Genomic DNA, 27,499 nt, shown 5'->3' with positions numbered 1-27,499 from the left:
GGATGGCATCACTGATTCAGTGCACGTGAACTTGGGCAAAATCTGGGAGATGGTGAGGGATAGGGAGGCCTGGCGTGCTGCAGTCCATGGGGTCTCAGAGCCAGACACGACTTGACTACTGAACACAACAGCATCCCTTTTATACGGAAATACTTAGAGACGCGCACCCAATTGTGGAGGCAGTCTGTCTGGTTGATCGTAAGACACACGTGTCTGTGTGTGTGGAGAACGTAAGACAGCTCCTGTTTGCACGGGTCAGCTGGGTCAGCTGGGTGTCAGATGTGAATTTAACCATTTTCTTCGTTGCATCGAGTGTGATCTTTTAAGAAATCAGATCAGGCTGGAGGTGAGTTTGATGTCATCCATCATGCTCAGCAGGCAGGGCTGAGGCACAAGAGAACCTCCAGGCGCTCGGGGTCGTGCGGGGGCTCCGCTCCGGGTCGGGGGTAGCCGAGGAAGGTGCTTTGGCGGCAGGGCCGCGAGGGGTTAGGATGGCACAGCAGGCACATCTCAGAATGTTTCTTCCAGGCTGAGGCCTTTTCCCTGAATCAGAGGTACATTTACAGTTTTGTGGAGCTGCCAGATTCATGCTGAAAATTTCCAACCTCAAACAATAATTTTAATTGTCTGTGTGTGACAGTATTTATTTTGTGAGCCATTCTAACTTTAAACTGCATGCAGCCGTGTTGCTGGCTCTGTCAGTGACTCAGGAACAAGTTATTCCCCAAGCCTGTTTTCGGCTGTACTCAATGCCGAGCGGCTCTGGGGCCTTGCCCTCTGGATGGTGAGGAGTGGACCTTTCGGTCCTCCTCCACTTCTCTGTCTGTCCCTCTGTGGATGGTGAGGAGTGGACCTTTCAATCCTCCTCCACTTCTCTGTCTGTCTCTCAGTCTCTTTCTGTTTTGATTTCCTGGGAGTCAGATGAACCTAACTTCTACCTGTTTTTCATCTGTTTCTCTTCTGTTCACAGCAAAGGACAGTCTTTTCACCTAGATGGACAGTATGTATAAGGGAACAGATTAGTACACTGCATGTTCTGAATGGAGACATGGTCTCCTCATGTGGGCCTGGTACCACTGCCCTGGGGGACCAGAGGTTCTGTGGTCCGATCTCTCCCTGCTCCTCTCGCAAACCTGCCTGCTGCTCCCTTGGTTCTGCGGGTCTTGGCTGCTGTGGATCATGGACATGGCGAGGTTGCTGCAAACCCATTGCCTTATCAGGCGCCCCCCATGTGTCAGGTGTGCTCACAGCTGGTTTGTGGGCAGAGGAAATGGGAACCAGCCTGCCCACTTCTCAGGTCAGGCTGATAGAGCTGTGATTTTTAAAAGATCTACCTCATTGGGGAGGTTAAATAATTTTTAAGCCTTTCATGAAGGAAGGAAAATATTTAGGGTCAAATGTGGAAGAGGTTTGCATTGTGTTCAGGAACCTCGTCGTGAAGAGCTGAGAAGGTCTGGGTGTCCGTCACAATTAGCTGGCCATAGGCTCTGCAGCTTTAACTGCTGCTCATGTGAGGACAGTGACCTCACCGATGGGAGTTTCAGACCCAGCCGGAAGGACACGCCGCCCGTCTGTCTCAGGCCGGGTCCGTGGGCGCGGGGAGCCGTCCATGCCTCTAACGCTCCGTGTGTCCATTTCAGCCCATCCCTGCCGGCTCTTGACTGGCAGCTGCCGTCACACTCAGGACCCTACGAGCTGAGGATCGAGGTGCAGCCCAAGTCCCACCACCGTGCCCACTACGAGACGGAGGGCAGCCGCGGGGCCGTGAAGGCATCAGCCGGGGGCCACCCCAGCGTGCAGGTACCTCTCCACTCCAACCAGGCCTGGCCCTGCTCAGGGAGGTGCCAGTTCAGCCCAGAGGCCACTCTGCGGCGACAACCAACAGCTCTTTCTGTGTTCTTAAAAAAATCTTCACCTCTCAGCCAGTTTAGCTGAATATTTTATGCCCAGTTGAGTCCCAGTCTGCTCGGTACAGACAGGCAGATTGAGGGTGCACTGCCTGTAGCCCCTGTATGGCTGTAATGTGGGGAGGAGGCTTCTCTTCAGCGTGCTGCTGCGGGGTCAGGGGGCAGGCGATACCCCGGAGACCATGGGGTGACCACTGTAGGCCTGGGAGCGTTGGGAGGGCTCCATGGACAGTGGTGTTGGGGTGACCAGCCTGGGCCTGGGGGAGCTAGGAGGACCCCCTGGATGGTGTTGCTGGCAAGTGTTTTTTCACCAGGGAGGGCAAATGGCTCTAGCTTTTGCTTGTGACTCCTGGTGGGGGCTACAGGGACCTGGGCACAGCCAGGCAGCTGCTTTGTCCAGAGGGACGCTGCCCCGTACCCCCGTGGGTCCCTGAGCATGCCTGACTCAGAAAGGACGGGCGACAGAAGCCAAGGAGAGACAGCGTGCCCAAGGAGGTGCTCTGTGGCCAGTGGGCAGCGTGGGCTGGGGCTGCCACCTAGACTAGGCTCTTAACAGACTTGACCCTGGTGCTCTGTCACTTCAAGGTGTTCTGGAGTAGGAAGATCTTAAAGAGAATAAAAATAGCTTTGAAATAAGAGTGCTCCATTTTCCAGGACCTTTCTGTAACAATCTGTAAGAATGAACGTCCGGGGCTGGTCGAGCCGCGGAGAAGCTTCTGCTCAGAATCCCCCTCGGTCTCTCGTCCGGCTGTGTGGCCCTTCGTCCCTGATTCCTGCCACGGGCGCTGCACAGCCAGACCACGTGCTGGGCACCTTGCACCCTGCGTGAGGACAGGCGGAGGCCTTCTGCCCTGGGGAGAGTCAGAACCCAATCTGAGGGCCCTCTGCCTGCCCCCAGCCCCGCGGGTACAGAGCCCCTCTGCCCGCCCCCTGCTCGGAACCATCCCCCAGCCCCCAGGCGTCCCTTCCCTGCCCACATTCCCGCCTCCCAGGGCTGCTCCCCAGATGTGGTCACGGTCCCTGTCCCCGAGCAGCCATCAGTAGAGCCTCAGCAGCCATCAGTAGAGGTCACCTTGGGCCACGTTCAGATTCGTCCCAAGCTAGGTCTGTCTGCACGGGTTCCGCTCCGGTTTGGAGTTTTCAGAGGCTGATTCTAAAGACTCTGCTTTCCTCTCTGAAGCCTGGGACCCTTGGAGGCAGTGGCTCCCAAAATGTGGTCCCTGACCTGCAGGGTCATCCTCGCCGTGCCCCTTTAAGATGCGTGTTCTCTGGCCTGCCCACCCCACTGGGCTCGGAGCTGGGCCCTGGGTCCGACATTGGGGCGCTGGCTGGGACTCGCCACTTGTCAGCTGGGAATGGAGGAGCAGGCACCTGCCACAGGATGTCAGGGCCAGGGCAGCGTGGTGGAGGAGGCTGGGAGTGGGGTGGGCTCTGGGTACCACTCCCCTGCACACACCTTGGGGGGCCAGCTTGCTTGGCTACAGGCCAGCATGCTGAGCTAGTGCTCAGGCCTCACCCGCCTTGCCACCGTTCTCCAGCCCCGGAGATAAACCTGAGCTCCCAGGTGGGCTGTCCTTGTGGACGGCAGCATTCAGTCACATGTGTGACACGACCCGCCGGGCCCTGCGCTGTGACCTGTGACAGTCCTACCGGACACACATTTGCCATCTTGTCCCCAAGAGCGGCAGGCCTCAAAGTCCCCCACCCCTGTCTACGCCCCCACTGTGACCCGAGCTCCCAGCCCTGTCATTTAGGGAATGGTGCAGGCCGGAAGGGGAGACAGCAGGCACTCCTTGTTTGTATTCTACTCCATTTAGATAAATAAAAATAAAGCTGGCGAGGGCAGGAGGGTGCAGGGACAAGTGGCCGTCCACCAACGCAGCAATCAGGGCCTGGAGTCTGCGGGATGATGTTGGGGCGATGTTCACAGCCACACACTCGTTGCCAATCAGTACCCACTTGGTTGGTGGCTTGACTTAGAAGCACAGCAGGGGCCCCATCAGTGCCCAGGCCATGGCGTTTCAGGTCCTCCCGGGCGGAGGCAGGTCAGCAGTGCCTGCACTTAGCCTAGTGGCATAAACATAGTGTTTACGGCCCCTCCTGCTTCAGCTTCCACTGGAAGAAAGTGCATCGCTGAATGGAAAAGACGTTACGTTACAGAGGCGAGGAAAGAGCTGTTAAGTACAGAGAAATGAAAATAAAGCAATGGAGAAGTAACAGCCGAATGCCCCCTCCCTCATAGGTTCTGTCGGCCAGGGGTGCTGTCCTGTAGGGCAGGGAGCCTCGTGCGGACTGGGCGCTGCTGAGACGCCAGGTGCGCGGCTGTGGCCCTGAGCGAGGGTGTCTGCATCCTCGGTGTGCTTTCCATGGTCCTGGGGATGTGCCCCCCACCCCCGGCCAGGGCCCCAGGCTCCCATCCCCACTGGGCAGGTGTCTGGGGCACAAATGCTATTACCTCTCAGTGTAGAGTAGAGAGAGCTGAGATGTTCTGGAGGAATTCTGTAACTTGAAACAGCGTTTAAAGTATCTTAAGCACGAAAGTCTTAGTCGCTCAGTCACGCCCGACTCTTTGTGACCCTATGGACTGTAGCCCAGCCTCCTCTGTCCATGGGATTCTCCAGGCAAGAGTACTAGAGTGGGCAGCCATTTCCTTCTCCAGGGGATCTTCCCGACCCAGGGATCCAACCCGGGTCTCCTGCATTTAAGGTGGATTCTTTACCATCTGAGCCACCAGGAAAGCCCCACCCAAGCATGAGTACCCCAAAATGACTCAAGTTCAGTGTGGGCGGAATGAGGGTGGCTGGTTCTGGGTGTAAACGGTGAGGCCCCTCCTGCACTGTGCAGCCGAAAGAGAGAGAGAGAGAGAGAGGAAAGCCGGCCCCACAGAAACGTCAGCCTCACCCGGTGTCTCTCCCGCGAGGGCGAGTCCTCTGATCTCGAGGCAAAGAGGAGCTACGTGCAGGGCTGAGGCAGCAGGTAGGAAGAGGGGCTTTTAGGGTTTGTTTTCTTTTTCAGTTAGTGGACCACAAATTGGGTAAAAATAGAATCTGCAGATAATTATAAAACAAATGAAAATAGAAAACTCTCTTCGTTGCTGTGAAAGCCAGGTAACCACAAAGTTTTATTCTGCACTGAGTTATTTTAGCACATCCTCCAACACAGCGGCTCCTCCCACCAGGGCGTCGCAGCCTCGGCCAGGCCGATCCACACGTCGGGGGACCAGCCGCTCCCCTGGGCCCTTCTGCGGTCAGCTGGTCAGAGGGAAACCAGGCTTTTTTCCCAGAGCATCCAAGCTGTCAGTCAGACCTGCTGTCACGCGGAGCAGGAAGGAGGCCAGCGCACGTTTGGGCTGGACATGGGCTTTCTTGCCCGCCTAGGACACCTAGCTCATCGGGCCTGAATCTGCGTCCCCGTGCTTGTTGCGAAGTCAGAGGCCATGACCATGTGCAGGACGCAGGCCCCTCTGTGCCCAGATGTGGGGCAAGCTGCCCCCCTCGGCCCCTCCCCTGAATCTAGGAGACACGGTAAAAAACAGAACCTTCTTTCTAGGCAGAATCAGACTATAAGATTAGGAAAGGACTTCGTGTTTAGGGGACCTTGCCCCCCATTTTCATTTGGGGACACAGATGCGTGTGGGGCTTGGCCAGCGTCGCTCAGAGACTTGGGGGAGTGTTTCAGACCGTCCACCGCCCCGACTCTCCAGAGGCCCCTGCAGCCCTGGTGGGCGTGTCTGGCTGCTCTGGCAGCCCCTTTGGGTGCTGGCTCCTCAGGCAGGACCCCCGGCCACCAGCTGGGAGGCCCCTTTGGGTGCTGGCTCCTCTTCCCCGGGGCCTGGAGCTGGGTGGGCTCCGTCCGGCCTCAGCGAGGCCCACCGGCAGGCTCAGTGTGACAACACAGCCAGGGCAACAGGGCCCCGGTTCTGGGTGACCTTTGTTGTGATGGAAACAGCAAGGAGGGGGCTGTGGGCTTCCCTGAACTTTACAGTCTTGCCTTTTTTTCTGTCAACAGTTCAGACACACGCACGCACACAGTGCTCCCCACTTCTGGCCTCTTGGCCAACGTCCAGGCCAGGGCGTCCGTCTTGCCTGCCCTCTGCACTGCCTCCCTGACACCCCGACCCAGTCCTGGGAGCAGACGGCCCTGCCGGAAAGGTCCCCAATTCCAGCTGCCCCATGGGGCTGGGGAGAGACCTGGGGGGTCACCACTGACCTCTGACCCAGGGATCAGAGGAGGACGCTTCGTTTACCCAGTTACCAAAATAGCCCAAGGGATAGCATCTAGCCCCACAGACAGCCAGGCCTCAGTGAATAATTAATAGGTCATGGAAACGTGAGACTCGGTGGGGCCTGTCAATTCCTGAACAGCACTTTAGTTTGTAACTTGTGTCCTTGTCCCTGTGAATGACCCATGTAGCCCCTGTGTGGCCAGGTGAGCAGACGGGAGGCCCCAGTCCAGACGGCGGGGGCGGGGAGGCTGGGCTGCCGGGGGGGAGGGTCCTGGCCCCGCCTCATGCCCCGAGCGGCCCTCATGGTCCTTAGGGTGGCCGGCTTCTGGGCTCAAGTTTGCCCCTGAAGACTGTGACAGCTGACACCAAGGAAGGAACACACCAGGAAGCAGTCATTTTTTCCCAGATCATTAAAATCAGCGTGTCACGTGATCATCCCTTTTCATTTCACGTGGCACCCCTCCCCGCAACCACCACCTGCCCCAGGTACTAAAGCATCAGCATTTCAAGAGATGGGCTTCTGGGAGTGTCTCAGTACTGCGGCTAGACAGCAACGCTTCCTTCATCTGATGTTCTGGTGTGTTTTGTTTTACTCTGAACTTCACTCCGTTTTTTTTTTAATTTGATTTGTTCTAAGTGGACATCTCTTTCTACTCTGGAGACAGGATCGTTTAACCTGAAACCAGAGTTTTCACAAAAGCCAGAGGAACAGACGCTAGTAGAAGAAATTCCGTTTGACCGCAAACCTCCTTGGGCCCGGCAGGGAACTGAGGGTCAGACCACCCGATGCAGCAGCCCGGCTCCCCTCCGCCCTGGGGGCCCAGACGCCACTTGGACGCGGGTCTGACCCGGCCTCCCTGCAGCAAAACCCCACCAAGCTGCCCTTGCAGTGAGTCAGTCTTTCACGGGGCCGCAGGGCAGGGGCGCCTGCCCTCCACTCTTCCTGCAGCTCCCAGGCAGGTGGTGTTTCCCTCCTGCCCTTCTTTCTCGGCCACGTGCACAGACCTGGACGGTCTCCCTCTTCGCAGACACACCTGTGCCGTGGGAGCTACTGCTGTTGGGCGGGCTCTGCAGAAGCTCTGGGCCCCGTTCAGCCCCTGCAACATGTGGTCATTGTCTGTGCCGAGCAGGGGATTGCCATTTGTACTCCTGCCGAAGCAAAGAGGTGCCCACTCACGAGGTCACAGGGCACCAGCACGAGAATGCGTGAGGTAGCCAGTGAGAACAACAGAAACGAGGGCTGGGATTTGCGGCCGCTGCTGACGCCGCAGACACTTAGCAGCGCCTGGGGAGCAGGGACGCCCCAGGCCCCGGCCAGACCCCACGCCAGGTGCCCCCGGCACTACCCCTCCTCCTGCTGTGCTGTGCTCATGGGCCTGTTTTTGTGGGGGGCTCCGGGTGGGAAGGCGCTCGCCCCCGAGCACTGCCCCTGCCCCGCGTGCAGCCGGGCAGTCGGAAGCACCCCGTCCACACACTCCAGGTGGGGCAGCACGGTCTTCACTGAGCTGGGCCCTCCGTCTCCTCTCCCTCGAGAGCCACTGGGCTCTGGGCTGCGGGACAGCCGTCTACTCTGCGTCGGCTCAGGTGGCCAGCCCCGCCCTATGTAGGCTGGGCCCCACCCAGCAGGACCCACAGTCCTGCCCTAGCTGCTGTGTGGCAGCCATCCCCTCCACGGCACCCGATGCCAGGGCTGGGGCTGGCCTGGCAGCAGGCCGATGACGGGCGTGTGGGCATCTGGCGGGCAGTGCCCTTGGCCTCTCGGCACCTCCATCAGCCCTCTTGCCTGGCCCAACCCACGGCGCCTCTGGGTCACTGGTGGCAGACCCACAATCCAGGCTCGGCCTCCAGAGTCACACCTCTGCCCACCCAAACCCCTGGGGAGTGGCCACTGCCCCCATCCATCGTGCAATATTTACAGTGAGTTCAGAGAGGTTGTCCTGAGGAACGAGGGCTCGGGTCACAGCGTCGGCCCCGCCCACCCAAGGTCTGGTCTGCAGGGAGCTAACCTCACGTGGGGGGCGGGGGGCCGTCCTTCCTCCCAGGCCATGGAGGACGCGAGACACCCTGAGGGGAAGCCCTCTTGCAGATTTGGAGGCCGAAAGCTTACACGGCAGTCTCTCAAGTTAATCCAGTACTGGGAAAATTTCGGTTAAAAAAGGTGGAACCAGCTTGTGAACTGGAGTTTTTCTTCCTGCAGAGCTCCTTTGGGTATTGCGTGAAGATGCAAATTTTACATCTGGGTTAAACGCATAATTTCCCTTTAAATTGCCTGCTTGACTGTGTACTAGGATCCCTGCTCGGTATATGTTTGTACCAACTGGAAACTTAGTTGAAAGTAATTTCACTCAATTAAACTAGTCCTTTGTTTGACGACGCTGCTGCCACTGTGTGTGCTGTGGGAATTTCAGCGTCCGGTAAATTTGGCCTCAATCATTCCTCACCTGTCATCCTGCCGTGTAAGTGCTGAGCTGAGCGCAGCAGCTAAAAACAAACATCTCTGTGTGTAGAAAACTCACTAGCTCTCGTACCTTGAAAATGGAATAATACATCCAGTTTAGTTTAAGTTGAAGCAAAGAGAGGTCATTGCTATGACAGGTAATTTTATAAATATTATTTTGACAGATACTATAAGGTGCCAGGGGCAGAAAACTCATGCAGTGGAACATGTGAAGTATTTAAATGACTTCTCTTAAAATGAGCTTCATGTTTTAAATAATAGATGTTTACCTCCCAGGTTAAGCCTTAAATATTCCCATTTTCACTGAAATGGCATGTTTTTAAAAAGGCAGCGTTGTACCCACAATGCACTGCCTGCCGGCAGAGCCAAGCCCCAGAGTGAGTCCTGTGGGATTCGAAGTTGTTGCTGTCAGACCGTCTGACCCCGGCCAGACCACGTGCCGCCCTGGGGCCCCTCCTGACACAAGGAACACGCCGTGGCCATGCATGAGCAAGTCTTGGTCAAAGCCTCGCCTACATATTCTTGTATTAAATGTCACAGAATGTAATACTGAGAGGCAGGATTCGTCTCTTCCTCAGTCTCTGATTTTATTCACGTTTCCTGTTGTGAAAACCTAGGTCAAGTCCAGCACAGATTGCTCAGGAAACTCGTTAGTTTGGCAGAAGACGGGACTCAGGCTCCCCAGCAGGGACGAGAGCGCCGGGCGGGCCGGGGGGATTTGGCAGAAGACTGGACTCGGGCTCCCCAGCACGGAAGAGAGCAGCTGGGCGGGCCGGGGGGCCAATCCTGCTTCCCAGCACCCTCCCCGACTCAGCACTGTGCTCAGAGACTCTCGTGGGTCCATCTAGGACAGTGCACGTCCGCCCTGGTGGGCAGAGCGTGCGGTTCCTGCAGAATTAACCTTGTCAGCAGGACCCACCATCAGGAGTTGGCAGCCCCAGCAGGTTCTCTGTGTCGATGGCCTCAGAGGTGGGAGAGGCCCCATGTCAGCCTCTGTCCATGCAGCAGGCCGGGAGGACAGCGAGTGGACGTTAGGTCTGTCAGTAAACTTAGGCTCTTGCCAGCTCTCTTCTTGCTGTGGACACTTGGGGACCAGCCACAGGCCTGAGACCAGTTCACTCCCTCTGCTCACTGCCCATCGGGCACACGTCTGGTCCGTACGGGTCAGACCCTGTGGGTCAGGATGAACACAAGATTGTTCTAATAGGAAAGACCCACTTTGAAAACAAGCACACCCATGGGTGCCTGGGGCCGTGTCACAGACAGAGACGATAAAAACAGGGAGTCTGATGCCTGAAACTGCTGCTCCTGCCAGGAAATAAGATCTTTAAGCAACTCCAGGGTCCCAGAGAGAGTCTGGAGAGCACGTGTGCACATGTCAGCCTGTGAGCATGCGTGTGCGGCGTGTGCATGTGTGCACACCCGTCCTATGTGCACGCCCGACCTGTGTGCACGCCCAACCTGCATCCTCGTCTCCATAAGATCTCACAGTGATGCTCAGATGCCCCGGGAGCCACTCTGCAGCCCATGACATTTAACAAACACAGGCTGTTAAATGTTACTCGGGTGCTACAGACCGTTCCCCAGAGACGTCCACCGACGCCAGTCCCCGGTGCTGGGAGTCTCAGCTGCCGGACGCTCACCTGAAGCTGTAAACTCGTTCACTGGGGCCGCGATCCAGCCGCAGTCAGAGCTGTGCTCGGTGGCCTGTGGTCTCGTATTGTCTGTTGTAAGGCTGTGCAGACCATGTCTGCCGGAAGACGGGGCTGGATGGACAGAGCCATGAGGCTACGCAAGCCCCGCCCTGATGAGGTGCCGTGCGGATCCCTCTCTGGCCCGGCTCTTGGCCTGATGCCCCGGCTCATCCTCCCACGTGGGGGGTGCGCAGCCCCGGCACTCTTCTTGATGAGTGTGCGTGACTCTCAAGAGTGGCCTGTCATTGTTTGGATTCTCTTCTGAGGCTTCAGGATTTACAAGTGACTTCATCTCTTAATTAAGTGAAGTCAGTGCAGTAGCTGGGTCTTTGTCAGTGCGTCTTGATGGACGGTTTGCTGCTGGTTTTAAACACGCTGGAAGCAGCACGCGCTCACTTCTCTGGGCTGAAGAGAGACTCGTTCCTCACTGTGGGGTCAGGAGAGCTGGGGAGGCCACAGCCGAGGGCGGGAACGAGGTGGACGCTGCTAACTGGGTGTCGTGGAAAGAAGTGGAAACCAGCCAGGGAAGCAAGCAGTGGGATCTCTGCAAGGAGGAGCGAGACACGGGGCAGAGAAAGTGCCGGAGCCCGGCGCCAGACCTGCCAATGAAGTTCCGGCTCATTTGTCTCTGGACCTTCAGCTTCCATTCTGACATCCCAGCTTGGAAAAAGTGAGCCCTAGAAACAGCAAGCAGGGTCTTGGACATGGAGGTCAGCTGCTGCTGGACCTGGAGGTGTCCCGTTTCTGCAGTCACTGATCCTGTCCCCCTTGTGTGTCAGAACTGTCTGCATTTAGTCCGCCTCCAAACAGTCCCAAGTCCCAAGCCGGCACTGCCTGGAAGTTCTTGGTCGTCTAGCCTGGCCTCCTGCCCTGTGGCTGTGGAGTGACTGTCAGGACTTCTCACAGGACAGAGGTGGAGCCTGGATGGCGGGGCGGGGACTGATCCCCCTGAAGCCTCATCTAAGCAGGGGCTTTGGGGCTCATGTATCAGCCGGACCTGAGAACAGCCCCACTGCAGGGCCAGTTCTCCTGTGGTTTCCGCCCGGGGAGCAGGGTCGGCCAGAGGGTGGGTGGCTATGCCCTCACCCTTATGGAAGCAGTGACCGACAGCCTTCTTGACTGCACTGGTCTGGCTCATTGAACTGCCTGTTGTCTGAACTGCTACCATGAGTCCAAGGAGCAGTGATGACAGCCCGCGAAGGGGAGAGCAGCCCACTGTGCCCCCTGAGCCTATGTCGGCAGCTACCCTCCTGGGGCCTGTGTCAGGACCCTGGCAGGTCCCCGCTTCTGCAGGAGGGGGATCAGCACAGGGGCTGGCCCTGCGCTGCCTGCTTGCTTTGGATTTGCCTCTTGAGGATGGCCTGCCATAAACAGGATGGAAGGCAAATCCAGTGCTCTTCTGAGAGGGACTCTCACTGAGGGGTACGGGGGAAGCGAGGCGGGGACTCCACCTGAGGTCTGTCCAGGAGCAGCTGGTGAAGGTCCTGGGAGCGGCACTTACCCCCAGCTCCTGGTGCAGAGTCAGCTTGTTGTGTGTCTGGAGCCCAAGACTGATGGGTTTTATGCCCACACAAGACCATGTGCCCAGCATACAATTGAAATGGCCGTGTACAGCCCCCCACCCCCCACCTCCATGTGGGATCTGAAGCTGGCAGAAGACAGGCTGCGACCTGGGGCTCATGGGACAGGCCCCAGGGTCCCATGCACCCGCAGCCTGCCGGGCAGATGTCGGGTGTGTCTGATTTGGAGCATCCTGTTTCTGGTTAGGACAGGACTGAGTAGGAGAAAGTGGGTCGAGTCCTATTGGGTGCATATCTGAATTCATCGGGGGTGGGCTTGTGTGAAGGGGCTTGTCCTCATGAGATGCTTGTGTCCACACGCGTGGGCAGAGGAGTGTCTGGACGAGGCCATGGCCCGGAGACCCCGGCTTTCCTCCCCACCTGCCCCTCGTGGGGCCCCTGTTGCCGTCCTGAGACGCAAGCAGATGCGTGCAGGTGTGTACGGCCCTTGTGTGCGCTCGTGTTCCAGCACGGGCAACCGGGTGTTCAACACCGACTCACGAGGTGTCCATCCCAGAAGGGGGCGGGGGCCCGGCCTCGGGCCACGAGTGGGGAGCGAGGCGGGCGCGGCGTGGGCGCGGCACTCACGGCCCCGCTCCTCTGCCCACAGCTGCACGGCTATGTGGAGAGCGAGCCGCTGACCCTGCAGCTCTTCATCGGCACGGCGGACGACCGGCTGCTGAGGCCACACGCCTTCTATCAGGTGCACCGGATCACGGGCAAGACCGTGTCCACCGCCAGCCACGAGGCCGTCGTCTGCAGCACCAAGGTCCTGGAGATCCCGCTGCTGCCGGAGAACAACATGCGCGCCACGTAAGCTCGCTGCGGGCCGGCCCTCGGAGGGAAGGGGAGTCCTCCTCACACTTCCACTTTGCTTAACACCTCAGGAAACTTTACAAACATTTACGACGGCAGACTTGTTTCCTTCTAGGGTTTTCATGTTGCCACTCAGTTCACAGCTGTGCGAGCCCCCTCTGTGTACAAACATGGCACCCACTTTTTCTTTTTTCTAAACTTTTCATTTTGTATTGGGGTATAGCTGATGAACAATGTTGTGATAATCTCGGGTGAACAGCAAAGGGACTCAGCCATACACATACATGAAGTCATTCTCGCCTAACCCCCGCCCCTACCCCTGCATGGCACCCTTTTCTTTCTGAAAGCTCTGTGAAAGCCAGAAGAGTGGTTAAAACGCTGCTCATGTTGAAGCATTATGGAGACCAGCATGTCTGGGTTGTGTTTTCACTGAGGGTTTCTGCTGATGTGACCAGCTGGAACATGCAGGTCAGGCCTGGCTCTTTGGTGTAGAGATGACTCGGTTAGCAAGCTACAGAGTCTTCTTCTTGGGTCCAAGTGGGGTCCCTGCTTGTGGCCTCATTAACTGAGTGACCACAGTGTGCCCTGCTCTTCACTCCCGAGCTACACATGCAGCAGAGAAAGGGGACAGGGTTGTCCCTCTAGACTCGCCTTCTCCTGGGGGCCTCTGAGGGCGCAGAATGGAGCCTCAACACCCTGTGTGTCTAGATAAACACGTAAGGCAGCAGTTCATTAACACAGGGTTCTCGGGGGGTGTCCGTGGGGGTGGCCTCGAAGCAACTTTGCAGGGAAACAGCAGGTGGGAAGGCCCTGCGCCCAGGTGGGTTTGGGGTGTCCTCGGAGGAGAAGGAGCCCAGGGCCGTGGCTGGGGAGGGAGGGTGTGGGAAGCCACAGTGTGGGCTTGTGTGGGGTGTTGATCAGTCGTTTCTAAGTAGCTCCTAAACCCTCTACGTTGTAAACAAAGAGAAAGCCTTCTCTCTGTGTTGGCTTTTCAGGGATTTGAGGGGATTCATTCTAAGTTTCCCAAGGACCAGGAGCGGGGCTGACGGCTGGGAGACCCTGCTGGTCCCTCCAGCAGCTGCAGCTCTGACTCCGGTGGCTGCGTTTACTCCATGAAATACCCTTCAGGCCAGGGCAGCGCGGGCACCGCGGGCCAGTCTTCCCAGCACTCTGGGCCAGGCTGTGGTCCCGACCTTCAGGCCCCGTGCTGCCTTGTCTGTGTGCGTCTGACGGAGGGAAGGGCTGGTTTCCATCTGACAAGTTGCCTGTGGATTGTTGTGCTGGAGACTGGTGTTGGATGGAATCATTAAGTTAAATGAAACTAGAGGAAATCACACGCTGCTGCTGCTAAGTCGCCTCAGTCGTGTCCGACTCTGTGCGACCCCATAGACGGCAGCCCACCAGGCTTCCCCGTCCCTGGGATTCTCCAGGCAAGAACACTGGAGTGGGTTGCCATTTCCTTCTCCGGTGCATGAAAGTGAAAAGTGAAAGTGAAGTCGCTCAGTCGTGTCCGACTCTAGCGACCCCATGGACTGCAGCCCACCAGGCTCCTCTGTCCATGGGATTTTCCAGGCAAGAGTACTGGAGTGGGGTGCCATTGCCTTCTCTGGATATCACATGAGGCCCTAGCAAATCCAGGATCCTGAGCTGAGGGGGGGCACTCCCAGAATCTTGGGGAAGGAGGTTTTCAGAGCCCGCCCTGGGAGACTTCCTCTGGGGTGTCCACACCTGCCCACTGCGGCAGGCCCTGAGCGAGTGGGGCTCTGCCTGCTTGAGACCTGGGTGCATGAGGGGCTGGCTTGTCCTGCTCCTTTGCCGCCCCCCCACTTGATGGGTGGACTTGGGGCTGTCCTGACAGGTGAGTGGGTGTCAGGCAGGGCTAGGGACTGAGGCAGGCACTCTTATCTCACAGCATCGACTGTGCCGGGATCCTGAAGCTCAGGAACTCCGACATCGAGCTGCGCAAGGGGGAGACGGACATCGGGAGAAAGAACACGCGGGTGCGGCTGGTCTTCCGCGTCCACATCCCGCAGCCCAACGGCCGGACGCTGTCACTGCAGGTGGCCTCCAACCCCATCGAATGCTGTGAGTGTCCCGCCCCGTGTCCAGGCCGAGGGCCAGTCCCGCCGGACCCTTCCCTTCCCACAGCCCACAACATTCTGCCCCGCCCCAGGGGGTGTGCTGTGTCGCAATCCCCATCCTCACAGCTCGCCTGCCTGCCGCCTCGGGGAGCATCCTGGTTCATTCCTTTGTCTCTGACCTGAACGTCAGTCAGATATCTTTGACGGCCCCTCCCTCACGGCCCCCTCTGCCCCGCAGCCCCTCCCTCACAGCCCGCCGTGGCCCCTCCCTCACAGCCCCCTCTGCCCCGCAGCCCCTCCCTCACAGCCCGCCGTGGCCCCTCCTTCACGGCTCCTCTCTGCCGCGTGGTCCACTCTCGCTGGACCCTCCTGTCCAGTCTCCAGATGGCCATCCCCAGGCCGTGGGCTCTGCTACGGGTGGCTCCAGCTTTCTGACCTATGGTCTCTCCCCGTGAGAAGGAGCAGGCCCCTCATCTCAGGTCTTCTGGTCACTGGGGAGGGCTATGTGAGGACCCTGGCGACTGGGGGCTGTGTGAGGAACCCAGTCACTGGGGGCCGCAGAGTGTATCTTCGCTGTTGCTGCTACACAGACCTCTGCCCCATATCCCGATTTTGGCCACCTGTGCCCTCAGCCCTTGAGAGCCCACCATGGACAGCCCTCCACATTCGACTTTAGCCTGGGGTGCCTTGCTCTGTGGGCCCCCCACCCGGTTAGACCCGGGGATCGCCCTGTTGCTGCTGGTGGGCAGGCTGTGTCCCCCCTCACCTGCAGGACTCCCCACAGCTTCCCCAGGGCCTTCAAGGGTGATTACTCTAGCGGAACACGTTCACTCCCACAGAGTCACACACACACACTCACATATGTACGCACACACGTCTCCGCGTGGACCAGTCAGAGGCATGCTGCCTTCCCTTTGACAATGCGTCGTGGGTGGACCAGCTGCCCAGGAGGGGCTGGGGCGGTGTGCGTGGACCAGCCCTCCCGGGATGGGTCTCCCTGGCTCACTTCTTGCTGCACCCCCACAGCCCAGCGCTCGGCCCAGGAGCTGCCCCTGGTGGAGAAGCAGAGTGCGGCCAGCGGCCCTGTCCTCGGAGGGAAGAGGATGGTCCTCTCCGGCCACAACTTTCTGCAGGACTCCAAGGTCATTTTTGTGGAGAAAGCACCAGGTATTTCCTCTTAAAACCAGCATCGAGTGCTTGCTGTTTGGGCGCCGGCAGAGGTTGGCTGGCGGGAGAGGGTACCATGCACAGTCCCAGAGCTTCCTCACGTGGCTTTGAGGGGCTGTGGGTGTGGGGCCTGCATCTGCCCAGCTAGCAGGTGCCTCCTCAGGGGCTCCAACCAGCTCTTGCTGGTCTTTGGCTTTCTCAGAACCGCAGACCATCCTAGGCAGGTATCCAGTTGTGCAATGGGCACAGAAGCCATGGGGGACCCCACTGGAGCCCAGAGACGTTTCTGTGCCACTCGTTCTGGTGGCACAGCGCCCCGCAGTGCAGAAGGAGACACTGGTTGCTTTCAATGATGGTGCCCCTTGGGGCCACAGCCACTCGTGTGTGTGTGTGTGCACACGTGTGCATGGACCTGTGTGTGTGCATGCGGGTGTATGCTTGCACATGGACCTGTGTGTGCGTGCACATGGACCTGTGTGTGTGTGCTCGTTTGCAGGTCTGAAGGGAAAGGGTCTCTAATCTCTGGTGTCTGGGGAAACAGGCGACCAGCCTATTACTGAGCTGCAGGGTGGATGCAGGGGGTTAGGGGTAGGGGTGGGAGTAGGGCTGGGGGGAGCACGGCTCCTGCCCCAGGGCTGCCCAGCCCTACCCGGCCCGCATGGTCATAAGGGTGAGCGTGCGGCCTCACCTCTCTCACACCCTGGGGTGTGTTTGTAGAGCACGTTCTTTGTGGGGAGCTGGCCTGAGGGGGTGCCCCTGCCCACAGGCTGGGAGGGAGTGCCCGCAGGCCAGGTTCTGGAGCCAGTTGCCCAGCTGCTCCTCTGAGCCCCAGTCCAGCTCTCGAGCCCAGGGCAGGGCCCCTGCTGCTGCCGCAAACCACGGAGACTCTCAGCCTCCGTAATGGGGTTGATTTTGTACAGTCTGCAGGAAACTTAAGTGCTTCAGTCAAAACGGGCTTGAGAGTCTTTCACATTGACCTCATTCTGCCTGCACCATTGTGCCTGTGATTGGAAATTGTTTTACAGGAGGGAGAAGACCCGCCTGAGTACAGTGGTGGGGGAAGAATTCGCACTACCAGAACGCCCCTCTTTGGAGGAGGTGAATTTTGAAATAATTTCAGCATTTGTGTTCTAAATGTGTGCGTGGGCACCCCCTCCCAGCCTGTGGGCGGCGGGGTCCTCACCGCACTCGGAGATGTGTGTAGTGGGAGCTGGCCAGCGCCCCGGGCTCTTTCCTCGAGCAGTCAGCCCTGACCTCGACCTGGGCGCCATGATGGCACCGTGAGGCGTCTCCCAATCTCCTCAGCCGATCGTGGACGGGGGCGGGCTCCTCGGTCACGGCGGCCTGGTCCCGGGTCTGCACGGTGGCCGTCCGCCTGCAGCTGGAAGCCGAGTTCCGGGCGCCTGGCTGTCAAGGTTGCTGGGCTCCCGGCTCCCTGGCCCCAGGCGGGCTCAGTGCTGCTGTCACCTGCTGCCACGCTGGCCTGTCCCCAGCCTGCTGTCTCCTGCAGCATTTCCATGTCTGGCGGGCAGAGGGCAAGAAACCAGTAAGTGGGTGGAGACCAGACGTCCCGCAGACACGTGGTGTGTCATGACAAGTACAGTGTAAACACGCAGCTATGCGTCCTGTCACACTGCGTCTGCATCTAAACCAAGTTGCCGGCACATTTGCACACACGTCCACGCCAGTCCCGTGTGTCCAGCGTGCATTCTTAGCCGAGCACACATGCTTCCTGATGAGCCTCAACAGTTACTGGGCTTTTCTTGGTTGATTTTGGGGCGAGAAACCACTAAAGTCAATTTAGACTGAAAGCCTGGTCATCCTCTAGGCTCCTGAGGAGGTGCCTGGTGTGCTGGAAGATTCTGTCTTTAGCCCCTACTTGGAGGCAGCAAGGCTGGCATGTAAGTGGTGAGGCTGGTCCAGGAGCTGCTGGCCGTGGGCAGGAGCAGGACTGTGGCCGGCCTGTCGCATGTCAGACGCTGGGTGAGGTGGGTGTCTGGTCACCGTGTCGCCTCAGCTGCTCTGAGCAGTACTTGGAGTTTCTTAAGTGTTTCAAGATTCCTCCTGGCCAGGGCTGGCTGTCACCTGTGCCTACCTTGTGTGACCAAGCAGGGTCCCGGAGGAAGATGGCCCTCAGGACATGGGAGCGAGGCTCCTCCCATGGTCAGGGGACCCCTCAAAAAGAGCCGCGAAGCAGCCGCTCTCATCTCTGAGATGTTCGTGTTCTCAGCTGCGTTCGTGGTGAGACTCTCCAGAACCACCCTGTAATTCTGCTCAGGGTTTAGTGTCCAGCAAGAAGCCACAGGGCCTTCCCTTCAAGGAGGACAGCTGTGGCCTCTGAGCCAGATGCCACCTCCCGCAGTGGATGTCCCTGAGCATGGGGCCTGGGACAGACTCACTGGGAGGCCTGGCAGGAGCAGGATGCTGAGATGCTCCCCCCACCCCACTGTCTCTTGCTGGAGGTCAGGGGGCTCTGTTCAGACTTATGCATGAGGGACATACTTGCACGTGTGCAAACATTAAAAACACATAAAAAACATTTAAATACGAGGACACGAAGAGAGTGCCTACATGGAGGGGGATCGGGAGAGACCAGGGATTTGGAGCTTGCACCGCCGTGAATGTTACCAGGTTCTCGACTGTGATGCTTAAAGTCAGTGATGTGTAGCCCAGCCTTTCCATGCGGTTCCTAGAAACTGTGGAGCTCAGCAGACCTCACCAGAGCTGGTGGCTTCAGCAGGCAACATGGTCCGCTGCAGCTTGTGTGTGGCTGGGCACGGGCGTGGTCCCCAGGGCATCCCAGTGGACACTGTGCGTAAAGGCCCAGACTCGAGGGGGACCCCTTGGCACTGAGGCTCAGGCAGGTCCCATCTGCCCAGGCTCAGGGCTAAACCACCCAGGGTGCAGACTTGGAGGATCATCGGGTTCAGCGTGACCGCCAGCTACACGACCAGACCACCTCTCTGCCAGACCTGTTCACACCTATTACTGAGGTCCCAAACCCCACGTGGTCACAGACCTAGAAGAGAACATCACGTCCTCAGTCCTAAATCCTTGCAACAGAAGCAGGACTTGTTTCCTGCAGGGAAGGCCTGCCACTGCCCAGGATTGACCATCAGGAAACAGCGCTGACCCTCAATGGGTGAAAAAGAGCAGCAGCCAGGCCCCTCTGGTCCTCAGGAGGCTTTTTCTCACTTTGGGCCTCGGAGCCAAGTGGTCCTCCCACGACCCTGAACTGAATGTTTTCAGCAGTCTTGGGGGGTTTTGTTTCCCAAGTGCCTTCAATGCAGATGACAGGCGGGCGGGGCCCTGCTGGGGTCGGGGGCCATGGCATCCTATTCCCGGCTCTCCCATGGTCAGGGGACCCCCTTGCAGGGGGCCACCCTGCAAGGTCCTCCAAGTGTCCCGTGAGGGCATCAGAACATCACCCTCTGAAGGCCAGAGGGTGCCCGTCCTACTTGTCGCTCGCCGTGGACAGCTGTTGGTGTCAAACACAATGCGCAGTGGGTCTGTGTGCGGGCTCACATGAGTGCATGCGCGTTCCTCCCCTGGGCGAAGGAGTGACCTTCCTTCCCTCTAGAGGCACGTCTGTTTGTCCATGCGGGCATCAGAGGCAGCACCCCCACCCTGGCCCCCCGGAGGGCTGGAAACCAGCGCATTTCAGGCAGGGTCAGCTGCTGGGGACCCTCGGGCCTCCGTCCAGCAGGCCTGCTCGGTCCCCACCCTGTGGAGCATGGAGCAGGACGTGCGCTGGGGCAGCCCCTCCCAGGCCCGGCTCCTCCCGCCGGGTGTGGCGGGGAAGCCTTTCCGATGACTCAGGCTGCAGGGAATTCCCTAATGACTCGGAATATTTTTACTCCTGGGCTTGCACACAGTTTCCTACTGAGGAGGCCAGCGAGCTCCTGATAAGGCTGGAGCACAAAGGCCCATTCAGGCCTGCGGCCTCCCCTCCCGTAGGAGCCACGGCTACGTTCCACACCCGGTGGCCTCCCAGCAGCTTTGCAGACAAGGATGCCAGAGGCCAGGGGTCATCTGACCCAGGCTGGGGCAGTGCAAGGAGTCAGCAGTCAGCGGGGTGGGGGCCGCTGGGGAGTGTCCCGTGTGGGGGTCCCACAGGGCAGGCACAGGCCACCCTGGCTGCCACTCCGGCCTCCTCCTGGAGCAGGACTGCGTGTGCACTTCTGACCACAGAACACAGACTGGGCCAGAGCCCCCAGGCCAGGGTGAGGGACGTGGGAGCCCTGTGCCTGTGAGCCGGACCTCAGTGGCCCGTCTGCCTCTCCCCTTTGCTCTGTGCTCGTCTCTCTGTGGCTCCAGGGATCTGTGCTTTTCAGACACTGCGACAGAGCTGTGAGCCTGTGCGGGTGGCCAGACTGGTCAGCTTGTGGATCTGCTTGCACGGTGGGACCGCTGGACCCCAGGCCAGCACTGGATGGGATGGTGTCGCACGGCCCGCGAGGGCCTGGAGGGGAGGCCCCTCCCGCCGCGCTTGTCCTCCGTGCGCACGCCCACCGCCCGCTGCACACCCATGTTTCCCGTGATGGCTGTTCCACCTGTGGACCTGCAGCCCATTCCCGGGAGGCTGGTCTGGTCTGCAGACCCTCCTGGAGGGTGGGCAGTGGATGCTGGGTGAAGGGGTCTGTCAACCTCTATGGACCAGAGGAGAAGCAGTTGCAAAGCTTTGCCCCAGCTGTTCAGGTTTTAACACTTAACGGCTGTTTTGGGGTAACGATGGGCTTTGTCATAAGAAAAATTGTTGTTTTTAAAAGGCACCAAGGACGTGGGAAGCTTGGTTACAGGAAGAGTCATTTCAGTTTCCTCAAACCGGTGGGGGTGGGTGGGGCCCAGTGGCGCATCCATAGCGGGTCTGGGCCGCACCGCGGGAGCCGTGTCCACGGTGCTTTCCACGCGTACCAGGGACCCTCTGCCATTTATCGCCCAAGTTGGGGTCACTCCTTCCCTGAGCCCTGCCCTCATGGGAGCTGTGTGCTACTTGCGGAATGCTGGCACTTTTAAGGGCGGGGGTGTTCTTTCCGTCTCCTGTTGGTTTTTCCTAGAGGAGAGACGGATGCGGGTCCCCTGGCTCCAGCAGTGTTTGATCCCCTAGTGGGTCATCTGCTGGATGCTCTGCGGGGGCACTCGGTGTCCCGAGGGGCTGGTGTGGCCTGGCATGTCCAGGCCTCTCTGTGACTCACATTTCCTCTCTGCTCCACCCTCCGCCCCTGCCCAGCCAGCACTGTGAGGGAGAAAAAGGCGATGCTGTCTAACTTATTTATAATTTAGTATTTGTAACACATACATTTCTTTTTGGAAAACAGAAAGCAAAAACTAGGCCCAGAACCATTACTAGATGTAACGATTCATTTGGGGAACGACTTTATAAAAAAGTGCAAAGAGGTCCATGTAGGAGATTGACATCTGTTACTTCCAAATAACGACCTGGCCTTGTAGGCAAAGCACGCCTGCCAGAGGGGCTTCCTAGCACCGGGAACACGGCTCTGTCACCCCAGCCAGTGGGTCCTGGGCCTCGCCTCCTTCCAGGGCCTGGCCCGGGGACAATAGGCCCTTTCTTTCACAGGCACTGGAGCCTTTTCATTTTTTCAAACATGCAAACGGCCACGGGGTAAGGTTAAAAATACCTTGTGTTTTGCATTTCTGTGTCCTGATGTGGCAAGGAGTAGTCTCAGAGAGGATTTTCTTATTCAGCCCCCAGTTTCCCTGAGCAGGGCAGGACCCGTGGCTCTAGGGCCACGATCATTAGAATAACCCTGCTCCCAAGACCTATGAGGGCACTTCAGGCCCAGGTAATGAGGCCCCAGCTCCCACTGTGTGCCCTGCACTCAGGCTCACATCCCAGACGATGGCCTTCCTACCTGGGTTGCCTGCGTTCCTCCTGGGTTACCCCCTCTTTGAGCGTAGACCCCTTCCAGGGCTGGCGCTAGGGACGCTCAAGGCCCTAGCTAGGGATGCTCAAGGGCTCCCTCCTGCAGAGTGGGGGTCTCCAGGCCCCCGCTCCAGACCTGCAGTCAGGTCTGTTTGAGCTTCTCTCCTGGGGTCCTGGCATCCACTCTGTGGTTGATCGGTCATGCAGGGACCCACTCCCGTCAGCTGCTGCTGAGCCGGCCGGGCAAGGGAGGGTCCTCTCATCGCAGGACTCCCATCTGCCTGCGTCCAGGTGTGATTTGGGGGCCGCCCCGTTGGGACAGAATTAACAGACTTCCCAAATCCTTTCTTGCAGATGGGCACCACATCTGGGAGATGGAGGCAAAAACTGAAGGAGACCTGTGTAAGCCGGTGAGTGTGGGCCAGACGGGTGGCTGTGGGGATAAGGGGAGTGGACGCACGGCCTAGGGGGCCACTTGCTCTCTGGAGAGGCTCTTGACTACACAGGGGCTCCTGGCCCAAGGCACATGGCTTCTGATTTGTTGCAATGAACCACGGATGAGCACACAGAAAGAGAGAGAACAAGGAGTAGAAATGGTTGTGAAGTGCCTCCTGACCCAAGTGGTCTCTGCACGCGCAGTGCAGGGAGCAGACAACGCGGACGCGGGGTGACTGCAGAGAGCCAGGCAGCTCCTGGGCTGCGGGCCCCCACCAGGTAGACGAGGTACACACACATGCCCAGAGCCTGCGGTCTCCACTGGCCATTGTCACCAGGGAGCCCAGACTCGCTGCCCTCTGGGAGGACCCCCTCTCCAGAGCCTGAGCCCCACCCCTCACTGCCTGGCCATGCGGGCCCAGGGTTTCTACCAGCGTCCTTGGCTCCTCACGCACTGTCCTCCCACCAGGACACAAGCTCAAGGTCAGATCTAAGTGCTGCTCCACCTGCTTGTCCTGCCGGCCAGCAGCAAGGGGGACCTGCAGACCCGAGGTCCTCTGTGCCCACCTACCCTCTGCAGGGCGCAGGGCCTGCAGGTGCCCATCTTACACTTGGCCTCCGTGGTATTTGTGGCTGCTCACACTTAAGGAAGAGCCAGGAGGGGGCCTGAGGGAGAACCAGGAGGAGGGCCTAAGAGAGAACCAGGGGGCTGAGGGAGAACCAGGAGGGCCTGAGGGAGAACCAGGAGGCCTGAGAGAGAACCAAGAGGCCTGAGGGAGAACCAGGAGGGCCTGAGAGAGAACCAGGAGGCCTGAGGGAGAACCAAGGGGCTGAGGGAGAACCAGGAGGGCCTGAGAGAGAACCAGGAGGCCTGAGAGAGAACCAGGAGGCCTGAGGGAGAACCAAGGGGCTGAGGGAGAACCAGGAGGGCCTGAGAGAGAACCAGGAGGCCTGAGGGAGAACCAAGAGGCCTGAGGGAGAACCAGGAGGGCCTGAGAGAGAACCAGGAGGCCTGAGGGAGAACCAAGGGGCTGAGGGAGAACCAGGAGGGCCTGAGAGAGAACCAGGAGGCCTGAGGGAGAACCAAGGGGCTGAGGGAGAACCAGGGGGCTGAGGGAGAACCAGGGGTCTGAGGGAGAACCAAGGGGCTGAGGGAGAACCAGGGGGCTGAGGGAGAACCAGGGGGCCTGAGAGAGAATCGGGGGGCTTGAGAGAGAATCGGGGGGCCTGAGAGAACCGGGGGGCCTGAGAGAACTAGGGCGCCTGAGAGAGAATCGAGGGGCCTGAGAGAGAACCAGGGCAGGGCCTGAGAGAGAACCAGGAGGCCTGAGGGAGAACCAGGGGGGCTGAGGGAGAACCAGGAGGGGGCCTGAGGGAGAACCAGGAGGGGGGCTGAGAGAGAACCAGGGCAGGGCCTGAGAGAGAACCAGGAGGGGGCCTGAGGGAGAACCAGGGGGGCTGAGGGAGAACCACGGGGGCCTGAGAGAGAACCAGGGGGGCTGAGAGAGAACCAGGAGGCCTGAGGGAGAACCAGGAGGGGGCCTAAGGGAGAACCAGGAGGGGGGCTGAGAGAGAACCAGGAGGGGGCCTGAGAGAGAACCAGGAGGCCTGAGGGAAAACCAGGGGGCCTGAGAGAGAACCAGGGCGGGGCCTGAGAGAGAACCAGGGGGGCCTGAGGGAGAACCAGGAGGCCTGAGAGAACCAGGGGGGCCTGAGGGAGAACCAGAAGGCCTGAGGGAGAACCAGGGGGCTGAGGGAGAACCAGGGGGCCTGAGGGAGAACCAGGAGGCCTGAGAGAGAACCAGGGGGCCTGAGGGAGAAGCAGGAAGGGGCCTGAGGAAAACTGGTGCCTTCTTGCTGTGTTTCTGTCTGAAGTCAGCAGAGGCTTCTCCTTCCTCTGGATGAGTGCTGACACGGTACGCCTTTCGGCCCGCATCTTTATTTTGTAAGAATGCCCAGCAGAGCAGCCCTGTGCTGTCACCCACACTCCCAGCCCCTGCCTTCTGGTTGGGGTGTGGAGACCTTGTGTCTGAAGTGTTTATTGACGGGTTGGATTACTGTCCACCTCCGAGTGTCTGTCCTCCTTTGTCTTCACAGAGCAGGAGGAACCTTCAGGTAACAATGCACAGGCTGGCAGGTGATTTTTTTTCTTTTAAAAATCCTTTACTTTAAAAATTTTTAACTTATTTATTTTAAATGAAAAAAGATGAATTTTTTTAATGATGAAAGGTACAATTCACAAAGAAGATAGATATTATAAAATGTTAGACACCTAACAGCAAAAAAACAAAGATACATAAATCAAAAATCAGAAGAAATATAAGGGACAAGAAAATATAATCGCCATAAGACACATCAACATTTCTCTGAGAATGTTTTATCAAGTGCAGAAAAAATAAGAATACAAACATCTTGAATGAGGTAATTAATAATTTAAATGTAATAGATTTATATTTAATTATTTTATATTACTCTTACATTCTACGGTGATTTTTTGAAGTTCAAAGTTCCTCCACTGTCTCTCCCTCGTCCCACTGGCCCCTCTTGATGGTGGCGTGTGGATGGTGCATTCCTGAGAGCACAGGCAGTGGGAGTCATTGTTCAAAGTCTCATTCGTGATAAGGACTGAATTTTCTCTGTCGGCCACGAGATTTGCAGACGTGATCCCGGTACCCTCTGCCCTGTGTCTGGAATCCCCTCCCTCCACACAGGTGGCTTCATCAGGAAGAAGCATGCTGTTGTTGAGCTGCTAAGTCATGTCCAGCTCTTTGCAACTCCATGGACTGCAGCATACCAGACTTCCCTGTCCTTCACCAACTCCCAGAGCTTGCTCAAACTCATGTCCATTGAGTCGATGATGCCATCCAGCCATCTCATCCTGTCGCCTCCTCCTCTTGCTGCCTTCATTCTTTCGCAGCATCAGGGTCTTTTCCAGTGAGTCAGCTTTTTGCATCAGGTGGCCAAAGTACTGGAGCTTCAGCTTCAGCATCAGTCCTTCCAGTGAATATTCAGGGTTGATTTCCTGTTGAATTGACTGGTTTGATCTTGCTGTCCAAGGGACTCTCAAGTCTTCCCCAGCACCATAATTTGAAAGCATCAATTCTTCGGCGCTCAGCCTACTCTGTGGTCCAGCTCTCACATCTATACATAACTACCACAAGCATCTTTACCTGTGACTTTAGCTTCCTTTTCCAAGCACTGATGCATTTACAGAAACCTTTCCAAATGGTATTAAGGGCAACCTTTCCTCCCAGGCCCAGGGAGGACGCCTGTATCCCACTGTCACCACCCCCCAGGGTGTCCAGGCCTCTAACCTCACACGCTGCCTCACGGCTCCCCCTGGTTCCCTTGGGGAGATGCTGCTGCCTTAGGAACTCCACTTCTGGACAAGGACTCCAGGCCCCACAGTTACAGAGGTGGGCCTCGGGTTTGCTGTGACCAATACCAGCCACTGGCGGTCACCCCGAAACAGAGGCCCTTGGCTCCGGGTTCCAGGCCCCCTGTAGGCCCAAGTCCTCTGCCCCCGGGCTACCCACCCCTTCTCCCTGGGCAGGAAGGAGAGGCCAGCAGAAACTATGCATTTTTGGCATCGAAATAATTCCGCCAAGTTTGCATGTTCAGATTTTCCGTTGTTGGGTTTCCTTTTCCACTGTGAACAGTGCATATTTTAAAGAAAACTTAACCATTATCAATCGTGTGTTCTGAGAGAAAAGCATGTGAACAGCGATGTGCTTCAGCTTTACGGTTTCACCTTTCTTATCTCTTAAATGAAGTTTACTTTCATATATTTCTTCTAATTATGAAAGCGTGCCATATTCATTGTGGAAACTTGGACGATATTAACAAAGTTTAAAAAGGAAAACGCCTAGTGAAATTTCAGTGGGATGTGGCCACCATTAACACGTGGGCGTATTTCCTTCCACCCTTTTCCTGTCATGGGCGTGTATCTACACGCACACACACATACATACACATTATACATTTCAACGAGGCTGGGTGGCACTGCGTGTGTGGTTTATGTATGACCTTAAGCAGTGTATACAGTTGGTATGTATCTGTACACACACACACGTACATACACATTATCCATTTCAACAAGGCTGGGTGGCACTGCGTGTGTGGTTTATGTATGACCATGAGAAGTGTAGATGGTGGGTTTTCTCAAAGTAAGAGGCACGAATGTGCTGAGAGCCGTTTGGACCTCTTGCCCTGGTGCTGGAGAGACAGGTTTCCCTTCTGACCTCTACCCTCACTGCACATTTAGTGCTTCATCATGATCTAATAACCTGTCCAGCATATCAGTCTGTGCCCACATCTAAACACAGTCCTCCAGTCACTTGGAACGAAGAGCACCTGGCCCCCCGACGTGGAACCTGCTGCAAGTTCCTTGCCCCACCGGGCATGTCCCGGTGCGCCCCTGCAGCCACTCCTGCGTCCCAGCTCTGGTTCTGGTCTCAACTTGAGCAAGCCCTCTGCCTTTCTGTCTCTTGTCCTCGTTTCTGCTGTTGACTCTGATGTCTGCTGCCACTGAGCACCAGCTGTGTGCCGGTGCCAGCATTCCCTGCAGTCCCCTCCTCAGACCATTGCCCCGAGGAGCGTCTTCCTCGTCCTCTCCCCTGTGCCAGTGGTGGAGTGAAGACTTGGAGATGTCAGAGCCCAGGCTGAAGTGCAGGCCTGTCCGACCCAAGCCAGGCTCCCAGACACGGGCTGCGGGGCTGGGGCACAGACTTGGCAGAGGTGCAGCCCCGGCAGGGGTCTGACTGAGCACACATGCCCTTTCTGGGTTACCCACCCTTTGCTCCACTGACTGCATCTTGTTCCAAATGGGATGAAGTTATTAAAACAACAGAAATGCACTTTCTGGCACACATGTGGTCCCAGGAGACGGAGCCCAGAGCAGGCTGCAGGCCTGGTCCTGCCCCCTATCCCCCCACCAGCTGCCCTTAGCAGCAGACTGGGCCTCATGTTTTCATCTGTAAAGGGAAGAGTTGCCCTGAAGTTCTCACTTTTCTGTTTAAACATTCTTAAGATTTCATTATTAACTGGATCCAATCAATTTTGCTGTTAATTGGCTACAACAACTCTTAAAAAAAAAGTGATGCCACGGATTTCTCTTATACATTTTCCTCTTGTTAACTGAAATCGTATGATAAAAATCATTGAAGAAACCTTTTAGGATGTGAAATCTTGCCCTACCCTACCCCCAAAATCAGGGCCTCTCTTTGGTGCTGAGGTTGGGCCCTCGTGTGGATGGCTGGACACCTGAGCACGCA

The 27,499-nt window shown here is 57.7% G+C and overlaps 1 protein-coding gene across 6 annotated transcripts in view; it reads left to right on the top strand.

Moving 5' to 3' along the window:
- The window catches only part of NFATC1 (nuclear factor of activated T cells 1), an 87,976-nt gene that overhangs the window by 22,823 nt on the left and 37,654 nt on the right, over positions 1–27,499 (top strand). For all 6 annotated transcript variants that reach the window (XM_061399466.1, XM_061399462.1, XM_061399463.1 and 3 more), the window contains 5 exons: positions 1,641–1,800; positions 12,454–12,656; positions 14,572–14,744; positions 15,767–15,907; positions 22,146–22,201. In XM_061399466.1, coding sequence (XP_061255450.1) covers positions 1,641–1,800; positions 12,454–12,656; positions 14,572–14,744; positions 15,767–15,907; positions 22,146–22,201 — 733 coding nt within the window. The remainder of the gene's footprint in view (positions 1–1,640; positions 1,801–12,453; positions 12,657–14,571; positions 14,745–15,766; positions 15,908–22,145; positions 22,202–27,499) is intronic.

Source organism: Bos javanicus, chromosome 24 (genome assembly GCF_032452875.1).
Source record: "Bos javanicus breed banteng chromosome 24, ARS-OSU_banteng_1.0, whole genome shotgun sequence".
NCBI lineage: Eukaryota > Metazoa > Chordata > Mammalia > Artiodactyla > Bovidae > Bos > Bos javanicus.
The sequence above is the reverse complement of the archived record's forward strand: the minus strand, read 5'-3'. Positions and strand labels throughout refer to the sequence as shown.